This window comes from Bufo gargarizans, chromosome 5 (genome assembly GCF_014858855.1).
Source record: "Bufo gargarizans isolate SCDJY-AF-19 chromosome 5, ASM1485885v1, whole genome shotgun sequence".
In the NCBI taxonomy this organism is placed as follows: domain Eukaryota; kingdom Metazoa; phylum Chordata; class Amphibia; order Anura; family Bufonidae; genus Bufo; species Bufo gargarizans.
The window spans coordinates 121,184,732-121,199,287 of record NC_058084.1 but is presented as its reverse complement, the minus strand read 5'-3'; the positions used below and the strand labels follow the sequence as shown (position 1 = coordinate 121,199,287).

The 14,556-nt window shown below is 41.6% G+C and overlaps 1 protein-coding gene across 14 annotated transcripts in view; it reads left to right on the top strand.

Moving 5' to 3' along the window:
• The window catches only part of DTNA (dystrobrevin alpha), a 359,099-nt gene that overhangs the window by 263,356 nt on the left and 81,187 nt on the right, over nucleotides 1–14,556 (top strand). For all 14 annotated transcript variants that reach the window (XM_044292987.1, XM_044292990.1, XM_044292994.1 and 11 more), the window contains exon 6: nucleotides 12,812–12,966. In XM_044292987.1, coding sequence (XP_044148922.1) covers nucleotides 12,812–12,966 — 155 coding nt within the window. The remainder of the gene's footprint in view (nucleotides 1–12,811; nucleotides 12,967–14,556) is intronic.

Genomic DNA, 14,556 nt, shown 5'->3' with positions numbered 1-14,556 from the left:
AAAAGTTTAAACATAAATAAAAATGTAAAATAGCCTTTTCACATATCGGCTCATTTATAAGAAATAAAACATTTTTAAAAATAAAATAAACTGCTCATAATTGGTATCGAAGCATCCTGTTATGACCTGATATATAAAATGATCATGGTACTAATCCCGCATGGTAAATTCTGTAAAAATAAAAATATTTTTTTTGGGCAGAATTGCTGTTTTTTTGTTTCACTTCCCAAAAAAATGAATATAAAGTGATCAAAAAGTCATATGCATACCAAAAATGATTTCAATAAAAAACTACAGGCCATCCCGCAAAAAATAAGCCCTCATATAACTATGTTGACGGGAAAAAATTATTGGTCTTAGATTTTGCTGATGCAAAAAAGAAAATATATATAAATGTTTAATAAAAAGTGATTTTATGATATAAAACTGGTAGAACATAAAAAATATAATAATTGGGTGTTTCCATAATCGTATCAACCCACAGAATAAAATTATCTTATATACCACATGGAAAAACCCCATAAAAAATAAAAAAAACACTGACAGAAATGCAATTTTTGCCTGCTTAACTTGCTAAAAAATGGAATAAAAAGCGCTCAAAAAGTCATAGAGACCCCAAAATTGTACCGGTAAAAATTATAGCCTGTTCAGCAAAAAAAAAAAAAAAAAAAAACAAGCTACATTGATGGAAAAATCAAAAAGTTATGGGTTTTCGATTTGGTGCTGCAAATTTTTTTTTTATAAAAAGTGATTTTATGGTATAAAAGTGGTAGAACATAAATAAAACAATATAATTTTTTTTCCATAACCGTATCAACCCACAGAATAAAATTATCTTATCAAATATACCACATGGAGAACCTCATAAAAAAAATAAAAAAAAACATTTTAGCCCACATCACCTCACAAAAATGGTACTATTAAAAAAAAGAAACAGCCCATCCCGCAAAAAAATAAAATGTAATTTTTTAAATGATGCCAACATAAAGTAGACATATAGGGAATCTTAAGTAAAAGCTATCTAATGAGGTATCACTATTTATCTTTAATGTGGAGAAATTCAATTTCCCTTAGAAAATTACATTTTATTTTCCAAATTTTCTGTACATTTTGGATTTTTATAATATAAAAGTAAAAGTTATTGACCCAAATTTACCCCTAACATCAAGTACGAGATGTCACGAGAAAACAATCTCTGCATGGCTTGGATAAATAAAAGCATTCTAAAGTTATCAGCACATAAAGTGACACATGTCAGATTAGAAAAATTAAGCCTGGTCACGAAGGTAAAAAATGTCTTGGTCTTGAAAGGGTTAAGAATTGTCAGTTAACAGGAACAGTGGAGGTCAAGGTAAGGTCTGGAAGACCAAGACAAATTTCAGAGACATCTGCTTGTAGTATTGCTTGAAAGACTAATCAAAACCCCCGCTTGACTGCAAAACACCTTCAGAAAGACTTAGCAGACTTTGGAGTTGTGGTATATTGCGCTACTATTCCACGACAACTGCACAAATATGGAAAGAACACTAGTATTGGTTATTCATCAGGAGTAATGCATCACAAAAAATATATAATAAATTCTCTCCCTCTCTAAAATATACCTTTTATTAGATACCTTAAAATATATCTTCCAAAAAAAAGAAAAAACCCCTATAAATAGTGCAAAAATAGATATTCAAATGGTTATTGTAACTGCCATTTAATACATCAAATATAGAGTAAAAAATCTCAGGCAGATTCAAGAGGTGGGACAATAAATGTCCTTCCTACTCACCATTTGTTGACACAAGATAGGGTGGAAGGTGGGATTAATGTGTCCTTCTTGTGTAGGGTTCACGACACCAAATACGTCCCAATTCTCCTTCACAGTCCAGGTGTATGAGAATAACATTAATATCTCTGATCTTTCGCTGGAACTCTCGCTGCCTGCAGGCAGAGCACCCACCCCGAAAGGGCCAACCCCACCTCTCGTGGCTAAACCCTTTATAGCCCCTGCTCTTGCCCTTAAAGTGGTCATTATTCCCAAAACCAAAAATATATTTGTTGAAATAAAAGGTCGAAAACAAAAAGATGTTAATAAAAAAGGTCCCAACGCTGCGTTTCCCCAGTATAGACACTGGTTCGTCAGGGGACATTTTTGATGTACTGATAATAGTGCTATGCTTCAGTTCTCCAGATTGATGTCTCCTCCAAGTCCCTATGGTTAGGGAATCAGTCACAGGTATGGGCTACCAGATTAATGGCGTCCACGCCAAATATGGCATTCATGGAGGAGTCATCAGAAGAAAACCTCTCTTGCCACAATTAGCAAAGGTATGTTTGGAGCAAAAAGAGCACACAATGTCATGAAAAGAACATCTCTCCAACCATTAAGCATGCTGGTGTATCAATCATGCTTTGGGGTTGTGTTTCAGCCAATAGCACAGGGAGTATTTCCTGAGTAGAGGGTAGAATGGTTTCAATGAAATTCTAGCAAATTCTGGATAACATGAAAAAAACATGGATGAAAATCCGTCAAACAAGAATTGAAAAACTCTTGGTTGGTTACAAAAAGCGTCAACAAGCTTTGATACCTGCCAAAAGGGGTGCTATTCTGAACTGATCATACAGGCTGCCAAAATTTTTATTTGGGCCCTTTTCCTTTTTTTTGTTATTTTGAAAATATAAAAGATGAAAATAAAAATCAGCTTTTGCCTAAAATACAAAGGGACATGTCATCTATAACTTTATCCCTTTTGGAGATCATTTCATCTTCAACTTGCTTAACTGTTAACAGTAACAGTAATTTTGACCAGTGGCCCGAATTTTGCATGCCACTGTAGGTGTTTGTAGTGGGACTTGCCATTCCATCCCCCACTCCAGTACACAATGTTCCCCGAGCTTGAAGCAAACTTAGGTGTAACCGCTGGGCTTATTACTTTCGGGATAAATACAGGACTTAAATGCTCAATCAATGTCTGCAAGACCTGCTTGTTGTGCAAAGCCTGATCTAATGTTGATGCTGAAGCTATAAGTGAGAAAACCACAGTTTCACTAGCACCCAGGCAGACAGGTATTTTCTTTGTTTATGATTGTTTACTTGCTCAAAATGAGGACTTGGCTTTGGTGTCTGCTATATTGTTTTTGATGAAATACACTCTAATTTGGAATTTTTAAAGGTGTTGACAACTTTCCGGCTACTCTTGATCAATGTGCTTGTGAGACGACAATATGGCACTTACTAATATTGTCTTTGTTGATATTCTGTGCCATTTTCTGCCATCTGCACTAAATTCTCAACATTGCAAGTGCAGATGGCAGATGTGGTATTTGAGTGGAGAAGGCAGAGTGATGTGTCTGGAGTTATTTTTGCCTGGTCACATGACCCTACATCAGTGGCCATTTTATAGACAGGTCTACTGTGCTGACAGCACAGAAGAATTGCCCAACAAGGGGACATGATTTATGAAATAAAGCAAACCAGCACAGAAAATCAACAAAAGCTGTAGTATGTCACAAAAGTGAGTGCACCCCTCACATTTTTGTAAATATTTTATTATATCTTGGGACAACACAGAAGATATGATACTTTGATACAATGTAAAGTAGTCAGTGTACAGCTTGTATAACGTGTGTAAATTTGTGTGTAATGTGTAAATTTGGTGTGCCCTCAAAATAACTCAACATACAGCCATTAATGTCTAAACTGCTAGCAACAAAAGTGAGTACACCACTAAGTGAAAATGGCCAAATTGTGCCCAAAGTGTCAATATTTTGTGTGGCCACCATTATTTTCCAGTGGAGTGCTGGAAAATAATGGTGGCCACAAAAAATATTGACACTTTGGGCACAATTTGGCCATTTTCACTTAGGGGTGTACTCACTTTTGTCTCTTGGGCATGGAGTTCACTAGAGCTTCACAGGTTGCCACTGGAATCCTCTTCCACTCCTCCATGATGACAACATGGAGCTGGTGGATGTTAGAGACCTTACTCCCCTCCACCTTACGTTTGAGGATATCCCATAGATGCTCAATAGGCTTTAGGTCTGGAGACATGCTTGGCCAGTCCAGCATCCTTACCCTCAGTTTCTTTAGCAAGGCAGTGGTCGTTTTGGAGGTATGTTTGGGGTCGTTATCATGTTGAAATACTGTCCTGCACCCAGTTTCCAAAGGGAGGGGATCACGTATGTCGCACTACATGTTGGCATTCATGGTTCCCCACAGCCGGCAGCACTCATGCAGCCCCAGACTATGACATTCCCACCACCAGGCTTGATTGTAGGCAAGACATACTTGTCTTTGGACTCTTCACCTAGTTGCCACCACACACGCTTGACACCGTCTGAACCATATAAGTTTATCTTGGTCTCATCAGACCACAGGACATGGTTCCAGTAATCCATGTAATTAGTCTTCTTGTCTTCAGCAAACTGTTTGTGGGCTTTCTTGTGCATCATCAGCCATGCAGACCAATTTGATACTGTGTGTGGCATATGGTCTGAGCACTGACAGGCAGACCCCTTTGACCTCTGTAGCAATGCTGGCGGCACTCATACAGCACTCATATGTCTATTTTGAAAAGATAACCTCTGGATATGACACTGAGCACGTGCACTCAACCTCTTTTGTCAACCAGGACGAGGCCTGTTCTCAGTTGAACCTGTCTTGTTAAACCGCTGTATGTTTTAGGCCACTGTGCTGCAGCTCGGTTTCAGGGTGTTGGCAGTCTTCTTATAGCCTAGGCCATCTTTATGTAGAGCAACAATTCATTATTTTTTATTTTTTTTAATCCTCACAGAATTCTTTGCCATGAGGTGCCATGTTGAACTTCCAGTGACCAGTATCAGAGAGTGTGACAGTGATAATACCAAATTTAACACACCTGATCCCCATTCACAACTGAGACCTTGTAACACTAATGAGTCACATGACACCAGTGAGGGAAAATGGCTAATTGGGCACAATTACTCACTTTTGTTGCCAGCGGTTTAGACATTAACCCCTTAAGGACACAGCCTTTTTACACCTTAGGACCAGGCCATTTTTTGCAAATCTGACCAGTGTCACTTTAAGTGCTGATAATTTTAAAACGCTTTGACTTATCCAGGCCGTTCTGAGATTGTTTTTTCGTCACATATTGTACTTCATGACACTGGTGAAATTAAGTCAAAAAAATATTTTTTTTTGCACCAAAAAATACCTAATTTAACAAATTTTTGGAAAAATTAGAAAATTTCAAAGTTTCAGTTTCTCTACTTCTGTAATACATAGTAATACCCCCAAAAATTGTGATGACTTTACATTCCCCATATGTCTACTTTATGTTTGAATTGTTTTGGGAATGATATTTTATTTTTTGGGGATGTTATAAGGCTTAGAAGTTTAGAAGCAAATCTTGAAATTTTTCAGCAATTTACAAAAACGACATTTTTAGGGACCAGTTCAGGTCTGAAGTCACTTTGCGAGGCTTACATAATAGAAACCACCCAAAAATGACCCCATCTAAGAAACTACACCCCTCAAGGTATTCAAAACTGATTTTACATACGTCGTTAACCCTTTAGGTGTTGCACAAGAGTTATTGGCAAATGGGGATGAAATTTGAGAATTTCTTTTTTTTGTCTAATTTTCCATTTTAACCCATTTTTTCCACTAACAAATCAAGGGTTAACAGCCAAACAAGACTGTATCTTTATTGCCCTGACTCTGCCGTTTATAGAAACACCCAATATGTGGCCGTAAACTACTGTACGGCCACACAGCGGGGCGTAGAGGGAAAGGTGCGCCGTTTGGTTTTTGGAGGGCTGATTTTTATGGACTGGTTTATTTACACCATGTCCCATTTGAAGACCCCTGATGCACCCCTAGAGTAGAAACTCCCTAAAAGTGACCCCATCTAAGAAACTACACCCCTCAAGGTATTCAAAACTGATTTTACATTCGTCGTTAACCCTTTAGGTGTTGCGCAAGAGTTATTGGCAAATTGGGATGAAATTTGCAAATTTCATTTTTTTGTCTAATTTTCCATTTTAACCCATTTTTTCCACTAACAAATCAAGGGTTAACAGCCAAACAAGACTGTATCTTTATTGCCCTGACTCTGCCGTTTACAGAAACACCCAATATGTGGCCGTAAACTACTGTACGGCCACACAGCGGGGCGTAGAGGGAAAGGTGCGCCGTTTGGTTTTTGGCGGGCTGATTTTTATGGACTGGTTTATTTACACCATGTCCCATTTGAAGACCCCTGATGCACCCCTAGAGTAGAAACTCCCTAAAAGTGACCCCATCTAAGAAACTACACCCCTCAAGGTATTCAAAACTGATTTTACATACGTCGTTAACCCTTTAGGTGTTGCGCAAGAGTTATTGGCAAATGGGGATGAAATTTGCAAATTTCATTTTTTTGTCTAATTTTCCATTTTAACCCATTTTTTCCACTAACAAATCAAGGGTTAACAGCCAAACAAGACTGTATCTTTATTGCCCTGACTCTGCCGTTTACAGAAACACCCAATATGTGGCCGTAAACTACTGTACGGCCACACAGCGGGGCGTAGAGGGAAAGGTGCGCCGTTTGGTTTTTGGAGGGCTGATTTTTATGGACTGGTTTATTTACACCATGTCCCATTTGAAGCCCCCTGATGCACCCCTAGAGTAGAAACTCCCTAAAAGTGACCCCATTTTGGAAACTACGGGATAAGGTGGCATTTTTTTGGGGACTATTTTTAGGGTAAATATGATTTTTGGTTGCTCTATATTACATTTTTGTGACGCAAGGTTACCAAAAATTGAAATTCTGAAATTTCATCTCCATTTGCCATTAACTGTTGAGGAACACCTAAAGGGTTAATGAAGTTTGTATAATCAGTTTTGAATACCTTGAGGGGTGTAGTTTCTTAGATGGGGTCAGTTTTGGGGAGTTTTTACTCTAGGGTACATCAGGGGGGCTTCAAAAGGGACATGGTGTCAATAAAAAAGGCCATCAAAATCGGCCTTCCAGAAACCATGTCGGTCCTTTCCTTTTGCGGCCTCCCTTTTACTGATACAGCAGTTTACGACCACAAATGTGGTGTTTCTGTGAACTGCAGTATCAGGGTAATAAATATTAAGTTTTGTTTGGTTGTTAACCCTTGTTTTATTACCGGAAAAAACTGATTGAAATGGAAAAGTGCCAAAAATAGCGGTTTTGGCACTGTTTTTTTTTTTTTTTTTTTTACTGTGTTAATCTGGGGGGTTAGGTAATGGGATATTTTTATAGAGGAGATTTTTACGGACGCGGCAATACCTAATAAGTCTACTTTTTTTTTACAATTATTTAGGTTTTTGACTATATTATCTTTTTTGATACAAATCTTTTTTTGGGTATCTCTAAAGTCTAAGGGTCATTTTTTTTTTTTTTTTTATCCAATTATCTCATGTGGGGACTCATTTTTTGCGGGATGAGCGGACGGTTTTATTGGCACTATTTTGGGGGCTATATGACTTTTTTATCGCTTGCTATTAAACTTTTTGTTATGTAAGGTGACAAAAGAATTATTTTTTTGCACCTATTTTTTTTTTTTTTTGACCGTGTTAATCTGGGGGGTTGGGTCATGGGGTATTTTTATAGAGGAGATTCTTACGGACGCGGCAATACCTGATAAGTCAACTTTTTTTACAATTATTTTGGTTTTAGACTATATTATCTTTTTTGATTCAAATTTTTTTGGGGGTATCTCTAAAGTCTAAGGGTCATTTTTGTAAAAAAAAAAATTATCCAATTATCTCATGTGGGGGCTCATTTTTTGTGGGATGAGTGGACGGCTTTATTGGCACTTTTTGGGGGGCTATATGACTTTTTGATCGCTTGCTATTAAACTTTTTATTATGTAAGGTGACAAAAAAAACCTTTTTTTGCACCTTTTTTTTTTTTTTTTCCTTGACCGTGTTAATCTGGGGGGTTAGGTCATGGGGTAGTTTTATAGAGGAGATTATTACCAACGCGGCGATACCTAATATGTCTACTTTTAATAAATTATTTTAGTTTTTTTTGGGTGTCTCAAGTCTGAGAACCAGTTTTTTTTATCCGATGTCAGTGCTAAATTGGGATATAAATTTAGTACTCCATGGAAGTGTGATACTCCCTGAAGCAACCGTCAATGCAGAGGCCCGGATGATCGGGGCAAGTGTCGCACTGAGTAGTTGTGTCCTTCCGTATCCCCCTCCTGCGACACACTCTGCACTTTTTTTGGGTTCGTCCCTTCTTTCCAGTATGGGGGACCACACCTGGAAAGTGTTGGCCAGGGACGATCCGGGCACCTACAGTTCCCGAGGTACTCCGGCCTGCTCTTTCCCGGTCCGAAAAGATCAGGGCCTTGAGGACTGCCTCATAGAACTGGAGGAATGTCCCTGTGCTGCCAGCGCTTCGGGATAGTACAAAAGAGTTGTACATGGCAACCTGCACCAAGTAGACCGCAACTTTTTTGTACCATGCCCGGGTTTTGCGCATGGCGTTATATGGCTTGAGGACTTGATCAGAGAGATCAACTCCTCCCATATACCGATTGTAAGCGACGATACAATCGGGCTTGAGGACCGTTGCCGCGGTACCTCGCACAGGGACAGGGGTGATGCCGTTACCATGAATTGTGGACAGCATAAGGACATCCCTCTTGTCCTTATACCTGACCAGCAACAGGTTTCCAGTGGTAAGGGCACGGGTCTCACCCCTGGGGATAGGTACCTGGAGGGGGTGGGCAGGGAGGCCGCGTTGATTTTTCCGCACGGTCCCACAAGCGGACGTGGATCTGGCGGCAAGGGACTGGAACAAGGGGATACTGGTATAAAAGTTATCCACGTAAAGGTGGTAACCCTTATCCAGCAGTGGGTACATAAGGTCCCACACAAGTTTCCCGGTAACACCCAGAGTGGGGGGACATTCTGGGGGTTGAATCCGGGAATCTCGCCCCTCGTACACACGAAATTTGTAAGTGTACCCTGAGGTACTCTCACAAATTTTGTATAGCTTCACGCCATACCTCGCCCGCTTGGAGGGCACATACTGGCGGAAAATGAGTCTCCCCTTGAACGCAATGAGAGACTCATCAACCGCGACCTCTCTTCCAGGTACATAGGCCTCCATGAATTTGGCCCCAAAGTGATCGATGACCGGCCGTATCTTGTACAGACGGTCATGGGCAGGATCACCTCGGGGGGGACATGCTGCATTATCGGAATAATGCAGACATTTCCTGATGGCCTCAAACCGGGAGCGTGTCATGGCTGTACTGTAAAGTGGGGCCTGGTATAGGACGTCCCCACTCCAGTACAGCCTGACACTGGGTTTTTTGACCAGGCCCATATGCAGCACGAGGCCCCAAAATGTCCTCATTTCGGCTGCACTGACCGGCGTCCAGCCACCGGGCCTGGCCAAAAAGGAGCCCGGGTGTTGAGCGACGAACTGTTGGGCGTACAGATTCGTCTGCTCCACCATCAGATTTACCAGTGGGTCACTGAAAAAATGACAAAAAAAGTCATATTCAGTGTAGCCCACTGTGGAAATCTGGATTCCTGATTGGCCTACAAAATCAGGAATCACAGGCTCGTATCGCTCTGGGCTACACCAGACAAGTTCACCGGCAGGGGGCTCCGGTGGATTTAACTGGTGGGCCGGGAAACCAGTACGAGCCCCAGAGCTGCTCGTACTAGTGTGGGCCACAGGGTCCCTAACATGGCGGTCCCCTTGCTCCGCCTGGCGGCGTCTCCGCCGCCTTGGGGGCTCATCATCATCGCTAGATGATGAGGAGGATGCGGATGACAACAGGAATGTGGGGTCATCCTCATCCTCACTGGGACTCTCGGAGTCAGAGGCAATCTGGGCGTATGCCTCCTCGGCCGAGAACGTCCGGCGGGCCATAGGGGAGTGTGTGTCTGCGTGTATATGTGCGTGTGTGTAACTCTTTATTTTGTGTGCGTGTGTGTGGGGGCACGGGTGTTCACGAACTCACCCTAAAACTAACAGAAAAAAAATAAAATAAACTAACTAAAAAAAAGGGCAAAAAATGTGGGGAAAAAAATTCAAAACCGCTGATCAACCGTCCGAAGTTGATCAGCGGTGGGGTGTGCGATGCGCTAACAGTGGCCGGACACTAAGTGCCGGCCACAGTCAGCGTACACGAAAAAAAAAAAAAATGCACCCCAAAAAAGGTGGGGGGGGGGCAGGGGGGGGGGGGGCAAGTGGCAGCACCCCTGGGGGGTCTAGGGTCACACAGCTGTGCTGTGGACCCCAGACACCCTAACTTAGGGTGATGCAATCAAAGTTCAAAAACTAACTTTCCCTTTTTTTTCCCTGCCTAAACCAAACTTTCCCTAGCTGTCCCTATGTACCTGATGGGGTCCTGGGGGGCACAGATCGGGTCCTGGGGGGCACAGATCGGGTCCTGGGGGGCACAGATCGGGGTGCAGGCAGCGGTGGCAGACACGTGCAGGCAGCTCCTCTCTCCTCCGGCTCCGGAACACAAAAGGAGGAGGAGAGGAGCGCCTGCCTCTTTTGAATCTGCCGCCGGACCGCCCACAGACCAATCAGAAAGCGATCCTGAGTGGTGATGTCACCATCACCACTCAGGATCGCTGGATGGTGATTGGTGGGGTGAAATCACACCACCATCACCATCCTGTTCCGGGTTATCGGGACTTCAAAGACCCGAATAACCCGGAAACGCAGAAAACCGCAGGTCTGAATTGACCTGCGGTTTTCTGCGATCGCATACATGGGGGGGTCACCGGACCCCCCGGCGCATTTGCTCCAAGTGCCTGCTCAATGATTTGAGCAGGCACGGGGTTCCGATCACCGCCCGCCGTGCGGCGGTGATCGAAAATGCACAGGGCGTACATGTACGCCCTGTGTCCTTAAGTACCAGGGCACAAGGGCGTACCTGTACGCCCTATGTCCTTAAGAGGTTAATGGCTGTGTGTTGAGTTATTTTGAGGGCACACCAAATGTACACTGTTATACAAGCTGTACACTGACTACTTTACATTGTATCAAAGTGTCAAATAAAATATTTACAAAAATGTGAGGGGTGTACTCACTTTTGTGACATACTGTATATTAGTAAGTGTCATATAGTCATCTTACATACATATTGGTCAAAAGTAACCAGGAAGTGACCAACCCTTTCCTGGCAAGTCTGTCACTGCTGACCCCACCAAGTACAGACGCCCATTAGATAGAAGTTGAACAAACATCTGGTGAACGTTCGCTTTACAAACGCAGCCATACTGATTTTAGTCTGTATTGGCCATTACAGTTGTTCAAACAGGCCTATATATTCATATATATTCAATGTAACCGGGCAATAGACGAAAGATCTTTCTGAGAACGTTCTTACAAAGAAATATCTTTCATCCATGAACGATTCTTTCTTTGTATGAAAGATCTTTAATCCAACTATCAGGTGAAAAGATTAAACGTGGCTGACTTATTTTGAGACGATAGTGCTCTGTCAACGGTCGGCTAAAAGTATAGTTTGTTTTAAAATTTTAACAGAAAAACCTTTGTTTTGATCAAAATGGTCAATTTTGATCAGCTTTAGGGCTCATGCAAATAACTGTATGTATTTTGTGGTCCGCAAAACACGGATCCGCAAAAAACACGGATGACATCCATGTTAATATAGTTGTCAAGGTTGGAAAAAAAACAAAAGTCCATGAAGTCCAACCTGTGTTACATCCGTTTTTTTTGTTTTTTTTTGTGGATCCATTTTAACAATGCCTGTCCTTGGGACAAGAATAGTAAATGTTCTGTTTTTTTGTGGAACAGACTTGCGGACATACGCATACGGAACACACACAGAGTCATTTCCTTCATTTCCGCAAAAAAAAACCTGAACGGACAAGCAGCAGGTGAAATACCGCTTATAAACATGGGTGAAATCCACGTGGTATCAAATTCCTGACCTATTTTTTGCCATCAGCTGGTTTTTTGAGGGACATATACTTCAGTGCCACAGTAGAAGCCAGTTGATGGCGAAACTCGAGTCTGGCTGTTGGAATTTGATGCGACGTTCACATTAGCTATGTTTATAATGCAGTTTTTCTTCAGTTGTTTGTATGAATAAACACTTTTTTACAAAGATCTGTCTGCACAAAGTGTTATTACATTGTCTACTTTTTATTGTTCCATTGCACAGTGGAGATGAGAATTGTGTTGGTATCACTGAAGACAGCAACTGTTGCTCATTCATAGGTTAATCGGTGGCAGTATTACACTGCCCGGTTCATTGCTAACGAGCGTTACTACGAATGCTCGTTAGCGATGATCTGGCAGACGATCTGCCAGTCTAATACAGCCCTTAGATTCCCCCCTATGGCACCATATGATTTGGCTAATTTATGACGAGGTGTGCACCACATAAATTAGGCACATCTACAGCAATCCATGCACTTGGTGTAAAAACTACTTCAGCCCCTGGCTAACATTTACCCCCGTTTCCAGGCATACTAGTAAATGTTAGTAAATTTGACCCCAGCTATGTCCCATCGGCCCAACTGTCCAACATTGTGTAAAAGCGGCTGCACAACTAAATATTATTGCAAAAAAGGGACTTGCAACTTTTCTTGCAATTCACATGAGAATTGGTCACAGCTGAGGACAAGAAGGATGTGGATAACTCACAAATACAGTCACCAATAAAAGGATTACCTTTACCACAATTTACATTGTGTACCTTTTTATCAGGCCAGAATAAACATTGTTGTGGGGAACATTGCCAAATTTATGTTAAAAAAAATTGTTGACACCTGATTTCCCTTTTAATCTCAGATTATTTTTTTTTCTGCTTCTTATAGATATTTTCTCACTGATCTCTGATTCTAGTGGTGTCATGGTATACCAGAAGTACGACCAGTTTCTGAAGGAGGTGCTGAAACTGCCAACTGCTGTGTTTGAAGGACCTTCATTTGGTTACACAGAGCAATCTGCAAGATCTTGCTTCTCACAGCAGGTAGAAGGATGCAACGTCATGATTATCTTGAGTTTTTTTTAAGGCTATGTTCACACTGACATCATGGATTTCATTTTTTTTTTTTTTTTTAACGGAAGCCATGAAACAGGACTTATCTGAACTGACACTAGGTTGGGGTTGGGGTGTATTTAACAGCATGAATACTACTGCAGAAGTACTTCTCTTGATGTAAAAAAAATACCTTAATGGTATACGGAGCTCCCCCCAAAAGAACTCTAAACACCACCAATGTGAACAGAGACTAAGAATGAATATAAAGGCTCTAATAGTCAAATCAAATAATTTTTAGCCATACAAGAAGTTACATTTCATATGCAATAAATTCCATTGGTCCATATTTTGTTCTAACATCCGTTGTCCTTTTACCCAGCCTGTTATTTAGTGCCGATCAACAATACAGAATGTAAATCAGCGCTCATTAAAGAGGTTGATGACCTCTCCTCTAGATCAATATCAGATCTGTGTGGGTCCGACACTCACATTAGTGCTGTGGCACCAGAAACTATACAGTGTACATAGCTGGAGGCAGACATCCATATACTGTGTAGAGGCTGTGCCAGCATGCGACATAAATGGGAGCAGAGCTTCAGTACACAGTGTACGGAGCCTTCTGTTTCCGCTCCATACACTTCTAAGTTTCAGCGTTACAGTAGCTCAAAATAGCTGATCAGGGTGGGTTTCGGACCCTCACCGATCTGATATTGAGGACATATTCTGATGATGAGCTGTCAATATCTGTAGTCGGAGAACGCCTGTTTACATGCAGCAGTTATCATTAGTGTGGGGACAATCGTTAACACGATCATTCATCCCCGTACAGTTTTCATTTGCTGGCAGCTCACCCTCTGTTTATAGCGGACAATGATTTTTAATGTTGTATGAAACATCAGATCACCCAAACAAACGAGTGTTGCTTGTCTGGCAGATGACTGGCAGCATGTTTACTGTTTGCAGTGTTCGAGTGACAGGCATTAACGAAGAATGCTGAGCAAACAAATCAGTTTCTAATTTGTTAATTGCATGGCTATAGGGATATCACCGAACAGTGGCCACATCATGGCTGCACTGTGTGGCTATTGCCTTAAAGGGGTTATTCCTCGATTATTTAAAATGAAAATAGGACATCATATAGTACATGACAGTTGTAATGATCAGTGTGTGTGGAACCACTGTATCAGGCCTCATGCACACAACCGTTGTTTTGGTCCGCATCCGAGCTGCAGTTTTTGCGGCTTGGATTCAGACCCATTCGCTTTAATGGGGCTGCAAAACATGAGGACAGCACTCCGTGTGCTGTCCGCATCCGTTGCTCCGTTCCGTGATCCGCAAAAAAAATATAACCTGTCCTATTCTTGTCCGTTTTGCGGACAAGAAAAAGGCAGTTATATCAATGGCTGTCTGTGCCGTTCCGCAAACTGCGGAACGCACCCGGACGCCATCCATGTTTTGCGGATCCGCAATTTGCGGAACGCAAAACATACAATGGTCATGTGCATGATGCTTCAACTCCATGGTTTTCTCTTGGGCTAAACCTAAGGGCATAATCCTGGTATTCACTATTTAACCCCT